Below are 20,261 nucleotides of genomic sequence, written 5' to 3'. Positions count from 1 at the left end.
TTTATAATCGATTTCTTGACTAGGATTATAAATAAATAAAAAGATGATACATATACTTACAAATAAAAGATATAAAAAAATAACAAATTCTAGATGCAAAGTAATAAGAAAAGTACGGAACAATTGAACCTGATTTAACAAACAGTTATAAATAACTTGATATTAATTTTGTTGCTTCAATATTTTTGGTGCAATACCGGGAAAGCTTGACAAAAAAAGGTTGCAATTACCTTTTGCTATCTTACTTGATGGAATGTTTTATGAGATAGTGGACTTGTAAAGAAAGACAAAATAATCAAAGTAATATGAGCCTCATGATAATGATGATAGTGTATAAAGGAGTCAAGAAATATATTCATATCTAAAGTTTAGGGCTAAATCCCAAAAGTAACTATTCATATTACCAAATTATCTCTTATTTTCTTTTTCATGAAAAATGCATTTTTTTGATATATTAGATATTTAAAAAAAATAAATCATATGCAACTATTTAATATTAGAAATTTTTGGACCCCCATAAATATGGGGCCTCAAGCGGTTGCTTGAGTTGCCTTACCATCGGCCGGCGCTGATTTATGTCCAAACTCCAAACTTAGGCTTTACAAGAAGAACAGAAATATCAAGGAAAGGAAAGCTAAGGTGCGATGTTAGAGCAACATTAAGTTTTAGTTCTAAAGAGAGACACTACTCACAAGATGTATCGATGATAATTGGATCAACTAGTGATGAATAATTTAATTACTTAATTAAAAATTGATTATATCTAACAAAAAATAAATTTTTATACTTAGCAAAAGAAAACTATCATTCAAACTAGAATGTAAAATCAAAGAATTAAATTATTATAATAGCAAAGAATTAGACTAAAAATACAAATGACTAATTGTACCATCAAATTTTAGAAACTTTATATATATATATATATATATATATATATATATATATATATATATATAATTTAAATTGCTACTTCTATAGTCGGTTTGGTTCGATATTTTTCGGTTATTTTTTGATTTAAACCAAAACCAAACCAAGTTTGATCGATTTTTAAAATTCAAAACCAAAATAAAACCTAAAAAGTATCCTTTTTTTGGTCGATTCGGTTCGATTTTTGGGTTTTTATGAACACCCTTAACAAGAGGCATTGATCAACTATATAGTTAAGTGAAAGTCAAATGTTTCGCGAGATATATTCTAATTTTAAGGCATCCCGTCACACTTCAATCACATTCATATATGGTATAACCTTTCTAAATTAATATTGTAGGGACCATAAAATATTATTATTTTGTAGAGGTATTATTTAATTGATAAATTAATATTTATTAATTTAAATAGTCTTTTCGAGATTCAATGAAGGTTTATTTTGATTACATCAAAATTATTTTATCTTATTAATTTATGTATCATATTTATTGAATTAATATAAAAAATAGATTCATTATACATAAAGTACAATGTATGATGTATGATTCATTCTAATGTTTTTGTTTTTATTAAATGATTCATTGTAATGTTCATTATTTATTCATTGTAATTAATAAATCATTATAATGTTCATTGTTTCTTGTCGCGTCTAGAACTCTTCAAAATATTTTGGTACAATTCGAGAAGACAACACTAGAACTTTTGGATGCAATAAGAAAAGTTAGAGATGAGCTTCAACTAGATTTAAATTTTAAGAAAAAATAAAAAACACTGGAATCATATTTCACTAAATTGTCTTAGATATTTTGTAATTTTAAAGAATTATTAATTTATAATATTAATGGGACCATATATTTATATAGGAGTCTTCCGAAAATATATTATCTTATTATTTTATCGAAATCGGCAATTTTTTCCATTGGCCCAAGTCGGGATCGGAGAAAAATTATTATCTTAGAGAGTTTATTAATTGGGACTTTTACACAAATAGCCGGCCATATTCATTGTTTACTTTTTTTAGCCATATACATAAATTATACATTGAGTATACACAACTATATACATATAATACATATATTATACCTCCACCGGCTATTTTTAATGTAAGTGGTTGGGTGGATGGCTATTTAGGTTAATTCTTCTTATTAATTTACCGAATATTAATTTAGAGAGGTTCTACTATATAAAACTTCTATTGTTAGTAGGTTTACCAGTCACTATGCTGAGTTATTGCTGCCTAGAGGGAGCTTGCATCAGTTACAGAAGTAACTTGGATAAAATCATTCAATAGTTGATGCATTTCATACAATCAGTTTATTTTAAAGACCATTAACCAAAATGAGGAAAGGAACCAATTTTTATTGGAACAAAATTCAAACATAGAATGAGCTAAATTGGTCAAATGTTTTCGTAAGGCAGATTAAAATAGGCATGAATTAAGTCAAATGTTTTCATAAGGCATCTCATTATACTTTAATCACATTCATAATAATTCTACACTTATATTTACAAGGTTTACAAGTATTAAAAAACAATGTTTTTGGTACAACTCTAAATTCTGTTGGTGGTTAAACAAAAAGCCTAATTTGTAAAGGATGTAAAGCATGTTCCGTTTTAGGAGGCCATACACTAAAGATTCTTACAAATACGGCAAGAACCAATTCATATCGAGCAAATTAAAATAACATGAGAACCATAGTTTCCCTTTTAATAGTAAAATTTAATTTGAATCTAGAACATGAAAAAAAAATCTGTATTACAATATCATTCCAATTAGTTCATCGTCTTTAACCACACTTTTGGTATATTTTCAATTCTTTCTTCTCCTGATGATTATGATGATGAAAGTGAATGTGACTTAAAATAGTGCGTACGCCACTGCTTAAATGAGGTAAGTGAAGCTGAAAATTCAGATGATGTTTAACTCCGCTACCCATCTCTGTACTAATCAAAATATGTGCAACTCTATTTTTCTGGAGAAAAAAGATGGTGCAATTGAGACTTGAGGGAGACCACAACAAAGCAATTAGAGAGAAAGGAACGTCAAAAATCTGAAGACGAGATGCCTAATTTCAAGAGAGTAAAAGCAGAGTCGCATATATCTGACTCTCAAATATAATTCTGATGATGAAAATCAGAGTGTTGCAAAGAGATGGAGCCAGGGGCTCTATTTACTACAAGAAAATCACGTATTACATGGGAATTTTCCTGGAGATTATATAGAAAAATTCGCAGAAAATTAAGTTTTTTGCGGATTTTCCTTCCGAAAAAAATCCGATGAAAAAACGCGAATTTTATAAATCCCAAGAAATGTACCTGGGGATTTTTTTATCTGTGAGTAAATTTTCTGGGATTTTAAATATGCATGTAAATTATTTGCGGATTTTTTCGTAAGAAATTCTAATAATTCACATGAAAATTTTGGTAAAATTTTATGAAAGTTAGGCGTTTTCTTGCTGATTTTCAGGAGCAAATATCTGCAAGTAAATCCCCATTATAATTCCAATAAATTTGTAGAAACTTTTAGACAATAAATTAAATAACTGTCATAGAATTTTATTATTAAATTAATTTTTACGGAAAATGGTCAAAAATATCCTAGAATTATTTGAAATAGCTCAAAAATACCCTGTAATGACCTAACCGGTCATTTTAACTTTTAGAACCCCGTTCCCTAAAATAAAACTTCTTGTAGGTGCTTATAATGATTTATGACTTGCGGGGATGGTTGGTTCGGGATTTGGAAGTGTTTGAGGTGAAATCGGAACACTTGGTTCCTTAAGTTGGCCTTAAAGTGCTAAGTTTGACTTCGGTCAACATTTTGAGAAAACGACCCTGGAATAGAATTTTGATGATTCCAACAGCTCCGTATGGTGATTTTGGACTTAGGAGCGTGATCGAAATTTTATTTGGAAGTCCGTAGTGAAATTAGACTTGAAATGGCTAAAATAGGAATTTAAAGTTTGAAAGTTTGACCGGGGAGTTGACTTTTTGATACCGGAGTCGGAATCCAGTTTTAAAAATTTTCATAGCTCCGTTATGTAATTTATGACTTGTGTGTAAAATTTGAGGTCAATCGGAGTTGATTTGATAGGTTTCGACATTGAATGTAGAAGTTGAAAACTCTTAGTTTCATTAAGCTTGAATTGGGGTATGATTCATGGTTTTAGCGTTGTTTGAAGTGATTTAGAGGTTCGACTAAGTTCGTATGATGTTTTAGGACTTGTTGGTATATTTGGTTGAGGTACCCGAGGGCCTCGGGTGAGTTTCGGATGGCTAACGGATAAAAAATTTGAGTTAAAAAGCTGCTGCAATTTTTCCTCTTCTGTTGGACAGTCTGGGCTGTGATTGAGCCCAGATATCGAGCCAGATATCAAGCCCAGATATCGAGCCAGATATCGAGCCCATGGTTGACGAGGTACGGGCTCGAGCTAGTGTATCGAAGCCATGATCGAAGGTCCAACTCGAGGGCCATGATCGAAGGTCCAGCTCGAGGGCCATGATCGAAGGCAAGGCTCGAGGGCCAGGATCGAGACCCAAGATCGAGGGTCATAATCGAAGGCTCAAGCTCGATGCCATGATTGAGGCTATGATCGAAGGCCCAACCTCGATACCCTGATCGAAGCCATGACCAAGGTCCAGGCTCGAGCCTGTGATCGAAGTCGCGATCGAAGGCAAGGCTCGAGGGCATGATCGAAGGTACAACCTCGATGCCCTGATCGAAGGCACATGTTCGATGCCGCGATCGAGGCCCAGTTCGAGGACCAGTTCCGAAGGCTGCTGGGCAGTTTTATAAGAAGAAGGCATTCGTCCCATTTGTCATTTTGACGAACTTAAGCTTTAGCAGAGACGACTTTTGGCAGATTTTCAAGGGAAAAATATTGGGGGTAAGTGATTCTAACTCGGATTTGGTCTACATATACAAGTATATTATTATTTTTCACAATTTAATTAGTGTTTTGAGATTAAAATTTAAAAAAAGTTTAGAAATCTCATAGAAACAAAATTTTGAGATTTCAGCATCGATTCGGAGTCGGATTTGAGTGAAACTGGTATGGTTGGACTCGTAATTGAATGGGTTGTCGGATTTCATAACTTTCGCCGGATTCCAAAATATGAGCCCACGCGGGCGAATTTTTAATTAATTTTGGGATCTTTTCTTAAAAATGTAGTATTTTCTTATAGAATTGATTTCTACAATATTTAGTGATTTTATCGAATTATTTTGGCTAGATTCGAGCGAGACGGAGTTGGATAATCATGGAAAAGGCCCTATAGTGGATTAAATTAGAGCAAGATGAGGTAAGTCTCTTGTCTAATCTTGTGAGGGGAAAATTACCTCATAGGTGATTAAGATTAAATAATTGTTGCTAATTGTGGGGGCTACGTACGCACGAGGTGACGAGAGTCCGTGCGTAGCTACTATTAATGCTAAAGTCCGGATAGTTTAGGACTCAAAGCATGTATTACTTGTATAAATTGTATTCTTTGATTAATTAATATTAATTGATATATATGAATATATTGTGAATTTTTTGATAAAGATATTAAAGGATGGAAATCTCATAGGCTTGATTTTCTATTTAAATCAATTAATTGTCAAAAGAAATTGTTCTCCTCCCAAATTTATCTTATAATAAATATACTGTTCTTCCGGAGGCACATAAGAAAATGTCCTCCTTTCTTGTGGAGCGGGCCGAACGCCTCGACAGGATAGATGCATCTATGGATCACGCCGCACGTCCCTCGGCAGTGTACACGACACTCTGGATCGGGCCGTACGTCCTCGGCAGAAATCGTGCTTAATAATAATAATAATTACACGATACTTTAATAATTTATTACAGCTTGTGAAGCTAATTAGTGAATTGGAAAATCTTTGGAATTTAATGAATTATTATTCTTGCTTGTTAAGGAATTAATTGTTACTCATGTAAATGAGATTTAATTGATAAATTGGAATTTATTTGAATTGAAGGAATTTAATTAATATATTGAGAATTGATACATTTGAAGAAATTTGATTATTTTCGCTGATTAAATAAATTATTGTAAATTATGTAAATCATGCTGATTTAAATATTTTAGTTTTATTTTAATTATTATTGACCTATAGTGAGTGTCAAAGTCGGCCATCTCGTCTCTACCACTTCGGGATTAGGCTTGATACTTACTGGGTACACGTTGTTTACGTACTCATACTACACTTGCTGCACTTTTTGTGCAGGATCTGAGACAGGTACTGGTGGAGGACCTATCATCACATACCCACGTCATCCCGAGGCATAGTGGTGAGCTGCCTTTCTGAGCCGTTCTGCAGCTACCACATTAAGCAAATCTAACCCACTTGGACTGCCATATCAGCTTCAATGGCAAGCCTAACGGTTTAAGGAGCATTTGTGGTCCAAAACATAGACGACATAGATATTTTTGGTACGAAAAACAAACGGAGGGTATTTTTGAGCTATTTCAAATAGTTCAAGGAAATTTTTGGCCCTTTTCCGTAATTTTTATTAAAGGCCTTCCCCCTCCCCCCACGGGTAGTGTACCCGGGGTCTGATATTCTACAGCTGCATGCCTAGGATCTTGAGCAGTAGGGGTCTGTGCTCCCCCTCCCGCCTGAGATGTGGCTGGGTCTACTGGAAATAAACCGACCTAGGTCATAGAATCCATGAACCGCAGCATACGGTCCATTACCTCCTGAAAGCCTGGTGCTGACATGAAATCAACCGGGGCTAGCTCTGCTGCGGGCACCTCGCCCTGCTCCTCATCAATGAAATCCTCCACTGGACCGGCTGGTGGTGCAACTGGGGAAGGTCTGGGAGGTCCTCGTCCCCTACCTCGGGCCGATGCCCTCCCCCGGCCTCTGCCTCGACCTCTAGCAACAGGGGGAGCAGCTCCTCTCGGGTCCTAAACATCTGCCGCGCGCGTTCTCACCATCTGTGAGAGAGTAAAAGAAGAAACTTAGTACACCATCAACTGCACGATATGAGATGAATAAAGAGTAGTTTCCTAACACCCTATAGCCTTTCGAAGATAAGTACGGACGTCTCCGCAACGATCCACAAGACTCTATTAGGCCTGCCCATAACTTGTGAGACCTACGTAAACCTAGTGATCTGAAACCATGTTGTCACGACCCAATTTCATTATAGGCCGTGATGGCGCCCAACACCATTGCTAGGCAAGCCAACAGTGAACAATCTAGTGAGTTTCCCATTTCAATAAGTTTTTTTTTCAAGTAAATAACTTTCCTTAACTTAATAGGTTTAGTAAGAAACAGATTTAACTTAATAAAACGAAAGCAGCTGAATGTATTTATGGCCATAGGAATAAAACCAAAATCACAAGTCTACTAGTATGTGCCAAGATCTGGTGTCACAAGTGTGTGAGCTACTAGAAGGATATACAAAAGATCTCTACTCTACTGTCTGAAATAGAATAGACAGGAAATAAATCAAAAGAGAGACTCCGGCTGCTGCTGAATGGATCGGAAGGGCAGCTCACCGTGTGGTCTCCAATCGAAAGTCAAGCGTGCGCGCCAGACTAATAACATTGGGGCACCCCGAGGTGATACGCTTGGCATGACGAACCCCTTTGCTAGCAACTCCTCAAGCTGCTCCTTCAACTCCTTCAACACTTTCGGAGCCATACGGTACAGTGGGATAGATATAGGCTGGGTGCCTTGAGCCAAGTCAATAAAGAAGTCGATATCACGATCTGGTGGCATGCCTGGAGGATCAGAAAGAAACATATCGGAGAACTCCCGGACTACTGGTACTAAATCAATCATCGGAGACTCTACAGTAGTGTCCCGAATATAGGCTAGATAAGCCAAACAACCCTTTTCGACCATGTGTCGAGCCTTCACAAAAGAGATAACCTGACTAGATATACTGACAGACAAACCCTTCCACTCCAATCTAGGCAACTCTGGCATCGCTAGGGTAACAGTCTTGGCATGGCAATAAAGGATGGCGTGATTTGAGGATAGCCAGTCCATGCCCATGATGACCTCAAAGTCGGTCATATCAAGCAGCAAAAGATCCGCTCTAGTCTCGTATCCACAGAATGTGACCACATAGGACCGATAGATCTGATCCACAACAATAGAATCGCTCATAGGAGTGGACACATAAACATGAGTACTCAAGGACTCACGAGGAATATCCAAAAAATGAGCAAACAGAGATGACATATACAAATAGGTAGACCCTGGATCAAATAGTACTGAAGCTTCCCTACCACAGACAGAAATAATACCTGTGATCACGGCATCTAAGGCCAGTGCATCTGGTCTGGCCGGAAAAGCATAGAATCTAGCTAGAGCGCCACCTGGCTGGCCCCCGCCTGCCTGATCTCCACCTCTGGGATGACCCCTACCCACCTGCCCTCTGCCTCTGGGTGGCTGGACAGCTGGTGCAGCTACTGGTGCTGTAATTATGGGTTGCTAACCATGCTGCACTACCTTGCCCCAAAGCCTGGGGCAATGTCTCTTCATGTGACTAGGATCCCCGCACTCATAACAACCTCTCGGAGCGGTAGACTGCTGCCCTGATGTCTGTTGATGGCCCGAATACCTATCGGGAGAACCCTGAAGAGCGGGTAGGCGGTATTAACTCTCTGTGATGGCACTAAAATAGACACTGGAAGAACCCTGATGACCGGAGTACCCACTAGAAGAACCCTGAATAGATGGCGGGCGGTAAGAACTCTACGGCATGGCACTGAAGTAGGGTCACACTGGAACACTCCGAGGAGGTGGTGGTGCAGAATATGGGGGTCTGCTGGGCTGACCCTTCCCAAAATGACCTCTACCCCCAGCTGGGGCACCTCTAAACTCTCCAGAAAAATAGAACCTCTTGTCCCGCTGCATCTTCTCTCTACCCCTCTGACAGTAACCCTCAATCCGCCGAGCAATCTCCACTACCAACTGATAAGAAGTCCCCATCTCAACCTCCCAAGCCATACTAGCCTGAATACTAGAGTGCAACCCCGCAACAAACCTCCGCACTAGCTCCGCCTCAGTGGGAAGTATCATAAGTGCATGGCGAGACAACTCAAAGAATATCGCCTCATAATCGGTCATTGACAGCTGACCCTGTTGGAGCTGCTCAAACTGAAGCCGCAACTCTTCTCTCTGAGAGGGTGGAATATACCTGTCCAGGAATAGGCGTGTAAACTGGTCCCAAGTTATAGGAGGAGAACCTGCTGGTCTGCCAAGGAGATAAGACTTCCACCACCTACGTGCTCTGCCCTCTAACTGAAAGGTAGTGAAATCCACCCCGTGAGATTCCAATATACTCATGTTGTGTAGTCTGTCCCTGCACCTATCAATGAAGTCTCGGGTATCCTCATGTTGCTCACCCCCAAAGACCGGAGTGTGAAGCCTGGTCCATCTACCCAGTAGCTTCTGCGGCTCGCCGGTCGCAGCTGGTTTGGGCTCAGGTACAACTGCTGCAACTGGCTGGGCACTGCCCACGAGTAGTGTACCCGGGGTCTGATATACTACAGCTGCATGCCCAGGATCTTGAGCAGTAGGGGTCTGTGCTCCCCCTCCCACCTGAGATGTGGCTGGGTCTGCGGGAAATAAACTGACCTGGGTCATAGAATCCATGAACCGCAGCATACGACCCATTACCTCCTGAAAGCCGAGTGCTGACAAGAAATCAACCGGGGCTGGCTCTTCTGCGGGCACCTCGCCCTGCTCCTCATCAATGAAATCCTCTACTGGACCGGCTGGTGGTGCAACTGGGGTAGCTCTGGGACATCCTCGTCCCCTACCTCAGGCCGATGCCCTCCCCCGGCCTCTGCCTCGACCTCTAGCAATAGGGGGAGCAGCTCATCTAGGGTTCGAAACATCTGTCGTACGCGTTCTCACCATCTGTGAGAGAGTAAAAGAAGAAACTCAGTACACCATCAACTGCACGATATGAGATGAATAAAGAGTAGTTTCCTAACACCCTATAGCCTCTCGAAGATAAGTACGGACGTCTCCGCACCGATCCACAAGACTCTATTAGGCCTGCCCATAACTTGTGAGACCTACATAAACCTAGTGATCTGATACCATGTTGTCACGACCAAATTTCATTATAGGCCGTGATGTCACCCAACACCATTGCTAGGCAAGCCAACAGTGAACAATCTAGTGAGTTTCCCATTTCAATAAGTTTTTTTTCAAGTAAATAACTTTCCTTAACTTAATAGGTTTAGTAAGAAACAGATTTAAATTAATAAAACAAAAGCAGCTGAATGTATTTATGGCCATAGGAATAAAACTAAAATCATAAGTCTACTAGTGTGTACCAAGATCTGGTGTCACAAGTGTGTGGGATACTAGTAGGATATACAAAAGATCTCTACTCGATCTGAAATAGAATAGACAGGAAATAAATCAAAAGAGAGACTCCGGCTGCTGCTGAATGGCTCGGAAGGGCAGCTCACCGTGTGGTCTCCAATCGAAAGTCAAGCGTGCGCGCCAGACTAATAACTAGATGCAACTGCCTCAGATCCTGCACATCAAGTGCATAAGTATAGCGTGAGTACATAAACAACATGTACCTAGTAAGTTTCTAGTCTAACCTCGAAGAAGTCGTGACGAGGGGTCGACTTCGACACTTACTATGGGCCTAAAATATAATAGTATGAAGTTCTAATTAAACATGATATATAAAATGATAATAGAACTCAGTACAGGAAAATAAGTAAACAATTCTTTCATTTCAAGTAAGAACCAAGTCATTTCTCTTGTCCAATCCTTTCACCTTTCAAGTCCATGGAACAATATTAAATATAACGAGGTTCCAATATCTTTACGGACGAATTATGCCGAGGACGTACGACCCGATCCAAATATACATATAAACATACTGTGCACTACCGAGGGTCGAATGACCCAAACCATAGAAACATCAATTAACCTGCCGAGGCGAACGACCCGCTCCCATGAGAGTAGTAAAAATTTACCCCACTCGCGGAATATACTTGCGAAGCGGTTGAATATAGATTTTCTCAAGTTATCATAATATTTCTCAATTCTTTTTCAAAATAAGAAATTCAGTTAGGATCCTTTAAAATATTGAAATCCTCACCCTCCGCTTTAATCCAAACAATTAGTAAGCATAACCAAGCAACGATATCAACAAAAATATGGTGTAAACCTAAATCTACTCGGACATAAGCATGAATAGTAGTTACGCACGGACTCTCGTCACTTCATACGTACGTAGCCCCCACAAATAGAAGTACATAATGATTAAATTCACCTATGGGGTTAATTCCCTCTTACAAGATTAGAAAAGAGACTTACCTCGTCTTAAGGCCTACTTTCCGGTCCAAGATTGTGCCCAAACCCTTAATTCAGCTGCCGTGAGGCATATGCAATAACTCGCCTCTCCTGCATCAATATGCAACCCAAGCCAACGCGTGAAGCGTCGCAATACACATTATACATCCCCGAACTGGAAGGCAACACTAGGACTAGTGCTGTAGTCAAATTTGTCTTGAGCTTCTGAAGCTCGTCTCACAATCATTGGACCAACGAAACTGAGCACCCTTCTGGTTCAATCTAGTCAAAGGTGCTACACTAGATGGGAAGCCCTCCACGAACCGACAATAATAACCTGCTAACCCCAAGAAGCTCGTAATCTCAGTCACCGAAGTAGGACGAGGCCAACTCTGAACTGCCTCAATCTTCTTGGGATCCACTTTAATACCCTCGCCAGTCACAACATGCCCCAAGAATTCCATAGAATCTAACCAAAACTCACACTTGGAGAACTTAGCATATAGCTTCTATTTCCGCAAGGTTTGAAGCACCACTCTCAAGTGCTGCTCGTACTCCTCCATGCTACGTGAGTAAATCAAAATGTCATCAATGAAGACAATGACAAACGAATCAATATAAGGTCTGAACACCATGTTCATCAAGTCCATAAATGCTGCTGGGGTGTTAGTCAAGCCGAAGTACATCACCAGAAACTCATAATGGCCATATCTAGTACGAAAAGCAGTCTTCGGAACATCCGAGTCCCGAATCTTCAACTGATGGTACTGCAACCTCAACAAGATCTTACAGAACACCCTAGCACCCTGCAACTGGTCAAACAAATCATCAATACGCGGCAATGGGTACTTGCTCTTGATGGTAACTTTGTTCAACTGGCGGTAATCAATGCACATCCATAGAGTCCCATATTTCTTCTTCACAAATAACATTGGGGCACCCCGAGGTGATACGCTTGGCATGACGAACCCCTTTGCTAGCAACTCCTCAAGCTGCTCCTTCAACTCCTTCAACACTTTCGGAGCCATACGGTACAGTGGGATAGATATAGGCTGGGTGCCTTGAGCCAAGTCAATAAAGAAGTCGATATCACGATCTGGTGGCATGCCTGGAGGATCAGAAAGAAACATATCGGAGAACTCCCGGACTACTGGTACTAAATCAATCATCGGAGACTCTACAGTAGTGTCCCGAATATAGGCTAGATAAGCCAAACAACCCTTTTCGACCATGTGTCGAGCCTTCATAAAAGAGATAACCTGACTAGATATACTGACAGACAAACCCTTCCACTCCAATCTAGGCAACTCTGGCATCGCTAGGGTAACAGTCTTGGCATGGCAATAAAGGATGGCGTGATTTGAGGATAGCCAGTCCATGCCCATGATGACCTCAAAGTCGGTCATATCAAGCAGCAAAAGATCCGCTCTAGTCTCGTATCCACAGAATGTGACCACATAGGACCGATAGATCTGATCCACAACAATAGAATCGCTCATAGGAGTGGACACATAAACATGAGTACTCAAGGACTCACGAGGAATATCCAAAAAATGAGCAAACAGAGATGACATATACAAATAGGTAGACCCTGGATCAAATAGTACTGAAGCTTCCCTACCACAGACAGAAATAATACCTGTGATCACGGCATCTAAGGCCAGTGCATCTGGTCTGGCCGGAAAAGCATAGAATCTAGCTAGAGCGCCACCTGGCTGGCCCCCGCCTGCCTGATCTCCACCTCTGGGATGACCCCTACCCACCTGCCCTCTGCCTCTGGGTGGCTGGACAGCTGGTGCAGCTACTGGTGCTGTAATTATGGGTTGCTAACCATGCTGCACTACCTTGCCCCAAAGCCTGGGGCAATGTCTCTTCATGTGACTAGGATCCCCGCACTCATAACAACCTCTCGGAGCGGTAGACTGCTGCCCTGATGTCTGTTGATGGCCCGAATACCTATCGGGAGAACCCTGAAGAGCGGGTAGGCGGTATTAACTCTCTGTGATGGCACTAAAATAGACACTGGAAGAACCCTGATGACCGGAGTACCCACTAGAAGAACCCTGAATAGATGGCGGGCGGTAAGAACTCTACGGCATGGCACTGAAGTAGGGTCACACTGGAACACTCCGAGGAGGTGGTGGTGCAGAATATGGGGGTCTGCTGGGCTGACCCCTCCCAAAATGACCTCTACCCCCAGCTGGGGCACCTCTAAACTCTCCAGAAAAATAGAACCTCTTGTCCCGCTGCATCTTCTCTCTACCCCTCTGACAGTAACCCTCAATCCGCCGAGCAATCTCCACTACCAACTGATAAGAAGTCCCCATCTCAACCTCCCAAGCCATACTAGCCTGAATACTAGAGTGCAACCCCGCAACAAACCTCCACACTAGCTCCGCCTCAGTGGGAAGTATCATAAGTGCATGGCGAGACAACTCAAAGAATATCGCCTCATAATCGGTCATTGACAGCTGACCCTGTTGGAGCTGCTCAAACTGAAGCCGCAACTCTTCTCTCTGAGAGGGTGGAATATACCTGTCCAGGAATAGGCGTGTAAACTGGTCCCAAGTTATAGGAGGAGAACCTGCTGGTCTGCCAAGGAGATAAGACTTCCACCACCTACGTGCTCTGCCCTCTAACTGAAAGGTAGTGAAATCCACCCCGTGAGATTCCAATATACTCATGTTGTGTAGTCTGTCCCTGCACCTATCAATGAAGTCTCGGGTATCCTCATGTTGCTCACCCCCAAAGACCGGAGTGTGAAGCCTGGTCCATCTACCCAGTAGCTTCTGCGGCTCGCCGGTCGCAGCTGGTTTGGGCTCAGGTACAACTGCTGCAACTGGCTGGGCACTGCCCACGAGTAGTGTACCCGGGGTCTGATATACTACAGCTGCATGCCCAGGATCTTGAGCAGTAGGGGTCTGTGCTCCCCCTCCCACCTGAGATGTGGCTGGGTCTGCGGGAAATAAACTGACCTGGGTCATAGAATCCATGAACCGCAGCATACGACCCATTACCTCCTGAAAGCCGAGTGCTGACAAGAAATCAACCGGGGCTGGCTCTTCTGCGGGCACCTCGCCCTGCTCCTCATCAATGAAATCCTCTACTGGACCGGCTGGTGGTGCAACTGGGGTAGCTCTGGGACATCCTCGTCCCCTACCTCAGGCCGATGCCCTCCCCCGGCCTCTGCCTCGACCTCTAGCAATAGGGGGAGCAACTCATCTAGGGTCCGAAACATCTGTCGTACGCGTTCTCACCATCTGTGAGAGAGTAAAAGAAGAAACTCAGTACACCATCAACTGCACGATATGAGATGAATAAAGAGTAGTTTCCTAACACCCTATAGCCTCTCGAAGATAAGTACGGACGTCTCCGCACCGATCCACAAGACTCTATTAGGCCTGCCCATAACTTGTGAGACCTACATAAACCTAGTGATCTGATACCATGTTGTCACGACCAAATTTCATTATAGGCCGTGATGTCACCCAACACCATTGCTAGGCAAGCCAACAGTGAACAATCTAGTGAGTTTCCCATTTCAATAAGTTTTTTTTCAAGTAAATAACTTTCCTTAACTTAATAGGTTTAGTAAGAAACAGATTTAAATTAATAAAACAAAAGCAGCTGAATGTATTTATGGCCATAGGAATAAAACTAAAATCATAAGTCTACTAGTGTGTACCAAGATCTGGTGTCACAAGTGTGTGGGATACTAGTAGGATATACAAAAGATCTCTACTCGATCTGAAATAGAATAGACAGGAAATAAATCAAAAGAGAGACTCCGGCTGCTGCTGAATGGCTCGGAAGGGCAGCTCACCGTGTGGTCTCCAATCGAAAGTCAAGCGTGCGCGCCAGACTAATAACTAGATGCAACTGCTTCAGATCCTGCACATCAAGTGCATAAGTATAGCGTGAGTACATAAACAACATGTACCTAGTAAGTTTCTAGTCTAACCTCGAAGAAGTCGTGACGAGGGGTCGACTTCGACACTTACTATGGGCCTAAAATATAATAGTATGAAGTTCTAATTAAACATGATATATAAAATGATAATAGAACTCAGTACAGGAAAATAAGTAAACAATTCTTTCATTTCAAGTAAGAACCAAGTCATTTCTCTTGTCCAATCCTTTCACCTTTCAAGTCCATGGAACAATATTAAATATAACGAGGTTCCAATATCTTTACGGACGAATTATGCCGAGGACGTACGACCCGATCCAAATATACATATAAACATACTGTGCACTACCGAGGGTCGAACGACCCAAACCATAGAAACATCAATTAACCTGCCGAGGCGAACGACCCGCTCCCATGAGAGTAGTAAAAATTTACCCCACTCGCGGAATATACTTGCGAAGCGGTTGAATATAGATTTTCTCAAGTTATCATAATATTTCTCAATTCTTTTTCAAAATAAGAAATTCAGTTAGGATCCTTTAAAATATTGAAATCCTCACCCTCCGCTTTAATCCAAACAATTAGTAAGCATAACCAAGCAACGATATCAACAAAAATATGGTGTAAGCCTAAATCTACCCGGACATAAGCATAAATAGTAGTTATGCACGGACTCTCGTCACTTCGTACGTACGTAGCCCCCACAAATAGAAGTACATAATGATTAAATTCACCTATGGGGTTAATTCCCTCTTACAAGATTCGAAAAGAGACTTACCTCGTCTTAAGGCCTACTTTCCGGTCCAAGATTGTGCCCAAACCCTCAATTTGGCATCAAACGACTCACAACTAGTCAAATGTTATTTAAAATAATTAATACACGCTTAAAAATTTATATCCCAACTATCAAAGTGATTTTCCCAGCCTATTTGCAACATTCCTAAAATTCACCCCCGGACCCACGTGCATGGATTTTGAAAATTTTTGAAGAAAGTTGTTACCCATAACATCATGAGCTCAAATATATAATTTTTACTAGGTTCCATAACGAATTTCATGATTAAATCTCATTTTTATCAAAAACCTAGGTTTTCACCTAAACCCAAAAATTTTACTGATTTACATGTTATAATCTACCCATAAACTACGTATATAACACACATTGTATAGAAATTACTTATCTCAAAGTGCTAGGTGAGATCCCCTCTGTAAGAGCTCGAAAATTGCTCAACAATGAAAATAAATAAGCCAAAATGACTAAGTCCCGTTTTAAAAGAGACCTCACTGCCTCTAGCGATCTCGCACCTGTGGTCGCAGGGCCGCACCTGCATTGTCGCTTCTGCGGATAAAAGTCCGCTTCTACGGAAGTGCCCAGGAAGGTTGGCTCCGCTTCTGCGGACGGGGTCCCGCTTCTGCGATCCCACTTCTGCGGAGGTTGGGGCGCACCTGCGGATCATGGGCTGCCCCTCCTTGGCCATTTCTGCGAGCTTTGGCTCGCTTCTATGAGCTCGAACTTGCGGCTGGCCAAGCGCAGGTGCGATTTTGACAGCAGCTGGGAGCTTCAGCTGTTGCTTCCAAATTTTCAACTTGGTCCGAGCCTCGTCCGATTGACACTCAGGACCCGTAGGGCCCCGCCCGAACATACCAACAAGTTTGGAATCATAAAACAGACTGGCTCGAACTCTCGGAATGCCCGAAACAACATTAAAACTAAGAATCACACCCCAAAACCAATTGAATCAAACTTATGAACTTTAAGTTCTTCAATTTACTCCCAATGTGCCAAAACATACTTAAACTACTTGGAATGACACCAAATTTTGCGTGCAAGTCTTAAATGACGTTACAGAACTATTCCCGGTCTCAGAATTCCATTTGGATCTCAATATCACCAAAACCCGTTCCAAACCAAATTTAAAGAACTTCTAAAACCTTCAAGGATAAACTTTCACTATTAAGTGCCGAAACGCTCCCGGGTCATCCAAAGCCCGATCCAAACATACGCCCAAGTCCGAAATCACCATATGAACCTATTGGAACTGTCAAATCCTGATTCCGAGGTCGTTTACTAAAAATGTTGACCAAAGTCAAACTTAGCCTTTTAGGGCTAACTTAAGGAACCAAGTGTTTCGATTTCAATCCGAACTCTTCCAAATCCCGAACTAACCATCCCCGTAAGTCATAAAACAGTAAAAGCATGTACAAAAAGTCTTATTTAGGGGAACGGGGTTCTAGAAAGCAAAACGACCGGTCGGGTCGTTATATTCTCCACCTCTTAAACAAACATTCGTCTTCGAACGGGTTCAAAATCATACCTGAAATGCTAAATAAGTGTAGATATCTCCTTCGCATGTCCTCCTCGAACTCCCAAGTCGCCTCCTCGACCGGTTGGCCCCTCCTCTGGACTTTTACCGCAGAAATCTTCTTGGACCTCAATTGGCGGACCTGCCTATTCATAATGGAAACTAGCTTCTCCTCATAACCCAAGCTCTCATCTAACTGAATCGTGCTGAAGTTTAATACATGTGACAAGTCAGCATGATACCTCCGGAGCATAGACACATGGAAAATCGGATGAACCCCTGATAGACTGAGAGGCAAAGCAAGCTCATAAGCAGCCTCCCTAACTCGTCTCAACACCTCAAATGGGCCTATAAACCTTGGGCTCAACTTGCCCTTCTTCCTGAATCTCATAATCCCCTTCATCGGCGAGACTTTTAAGAGAACCTTCTCGCCCACCATAAATGATAAATCACATGCCTTCCGATCTGCGTAACTCTTCTGTCTGGACTGTGCTGTGCGAAGTCGCTCCTGAATCTACTTTACCTTTTCCAAGGCATCCTTCACCAAATCAGTAACATATAACTTAGCCTCGCCGGGCTCAAACCATCCGATGGGAGAACGACATCGCTGACCATATAAAGCCTCAAATGGAGCCATCTCGATGCTGGACTGATAACTGTTGTTGTAAGCAAACTCGTCCAAAGGCAAGAACCGATCCCAATGTCCCCCAAAGTCAATCACACATGCTCTGAGCATGTCCTCCAAGATCTGAACTGTCCGCTCCGACTGCCCGTCGGTCTGTAGATGAAATGCAGTGCTGAACTCTACACGGGTCCCCAACTCACTCTGTACTGCTCTCCAGAAATGCGAAGTAAATTGAGGTCCTCTGTCTGATATGATGGAAACAGGTATGCCAGGCAGTCGAACTATCTCCTAGATATAAATCTAGGCCAATCTCTTTGAAGTATACGTAGTCATCACAGGAATGAAATATGCCGACTTGGTCAATCGGTCTACAATAACCCAAACTGCATCAAACTTCCATAAGGTCTGTGGCAACCCAACTACGAAGTCCATAGTAACGCACTCCAACTTCCACTCAGGAATAGTCATCTACTGGAGTAGGCCACCTGGCCTCTGGTGCTCATATTTAACATGCTGGCAATTTAGGCATCTAGCTACGTACTTAACTATGTCTTTCTTCATCCGCAGCCACCAACAATGCTACCTCGGGTCGCAGTACATCTTCATAGCACCTGGATGAATGGAATATTGAGAACTGTGCGCCTCCTCTAGAATCCTCTCCCTCAAGCCATCAACATTTGGAACACATAGATGACCCTGGAGTCGCAGGACATCTCCTCGCCGATAAAAACCTCCTTGGCACTACCCTGCAGTACTGTCTCTCTAAGAATCGTCAAGTACGGATCATCAAACTGTCGAGCCTTGATCTGCTCCAATAGTGAAGACTGGGCAATGACGCATGCAAGAACTTGGCTGGGCTCTGAAATATCCAAACTCACAAGTCTCTTAGCCAAAATCTGAATGTCCTAGGCCAGTGGTATCTGAATGTCCTAGGCCAGTGGTATCTCCTCTGCTGAAATGAATTCCAAGCTACCCATACTCCCTGCCTTCCCGCTTAGGGCATCCACGACCACATTCGCCTTGCCCGGATGATAAAGAATGGTGATGTCATAGTCCTTCAGTAACTCAAGCCACCTAAGCTGCCTCAAATTTAGATCCCTTTGCTTGAACAAATACTGCAAGCTGCGATGATCAGTGTAAACCTCACAGGACACCCCATAAAGATAATGCCTCCAGATATTAAGAGCATGAACAATCGCGGCCAACTCCAAATCGTGCACAGGATAATTCTTCTCATAGGGATTCAGCTTCCGTGAGGCATATGCAATAACTCGCCTCTCCTGCATCAATATGCAACCCAAGCCAATGCGTGAAGCGTCGCAATACACATTATACATCCCCGAACCGGAAGGCAACAATAGGACTAGTGTTGTAGTCAAATTTATCTTGAGCTTCAGGAAGCTACTCTCATAATCATCGGACCAACGAAACTGAGCACCCTTCTGGGTCAATCTAGTCAAAGGTGCTGCACTAGATGAGAAGCCCTCCATGAACCGACAATAATAACCTGCTAACCCCAAGAAGCTCGTGATCTCAGTCGCCGAAGTAGGACGAGGCCAACTCTGAACTGCCTCAATCTTCTTGGGATCCACTTTAATACCCTCGCCTGTCACAACATGCCCCAAGAATTCCACAGAATCTAACCAAAACTCACACTTGGAGAATTTAGCATATAGCTTCTGTTTCCGCAAGGTCTGAAGCACCACTCTCAAGTGCTGCTCGTGCTCCTCCATGCTACGTGAGTAAATCAAAATGTCATTAATGAAGACAATGACAAACGAATCAATATAAGGTCTGAACGCCCTGTTCATCAAGTCCATAAATGCCGCTGGGGTGTTAGTCAAGCCGAAGAACATCACCAGAAACTCATAATGGCCATATCTAGTATGAAAAGCAGTCTTCGGAACATCCGAGTCCCGAATCTTCAACTGATGGTACCGCAACCTCAAGAAAATCTTACAGAACACCCTAGCACCCTACAACTGGTCAAATAAATCATCAATACACGGCAATGGGTACTTGTTCTTGATGGTAACTTTGTTCAACTCGTGGTAATCAATGCACATCCATAGAGTCCCATCTTTCTTCTTCACAAATAGCATTGGGGCACCCCGAGGTGATACGCTTGGCATGACGAACCCCTTTGCTAGCAACTCCTCAAGCTGCTCCTTCAACTCCTTCAACTCTTTCGGAGCCATACGGTACAGT

General features: G+C 42.0%; 2 protein-coding genes across 2 annotated transcripts; both read right to left on the bottom strand.

Moving 5' to 3' along the window:
- Positions 1-7,384: 7,384 nt before the first annotated feature.
- Positions 7,385-7,867, bottom strand: LOC138905278 (uncharacterized). Its single transcript, XM_070193786.1, has one exon. It carries the CDS (start codon positions 7,865-7,867, stop codon positions 7,385-7,387), a length of 483 nt encoding a protein of 160 aa, XP_070049887.1.
- Positions 7,868-13,329: 5,462 nt separating this feature from the next.
- Positions 13,330-14,229, bottom strand: LOC138905277 (uncharacterized). Its single transcript, XM_070193785.1, has one exon. It carries the CDS (start codon positions 14,227-14,229, stop codon positions 13,330-13,332), a length of 900 nt encoding a protein of 299 aa, XP_070049886.1.
- Positions 14,230-20,261: the final 6,032 nt, after the last annotated feature.

Source organism: Nicotiana tomentosiformis, chromosome 2 (assembly GCF_000390325.3).
Source record: "Nicotiana tomentosiformis chromosome 2, ASM39032v3, whole genome shotgun sequence".
NCBI lineage: Eukaryota > Viridiplantae > Streptophyta > Magnoliopsida > Solanales > Solanaceae > Nicotiana > Nicotiana tomentosiformis.
Note: the sequence above shows the minus strand (reverse complement) of the source record. Positions and strands in the feature narration are given on the sequence as shown.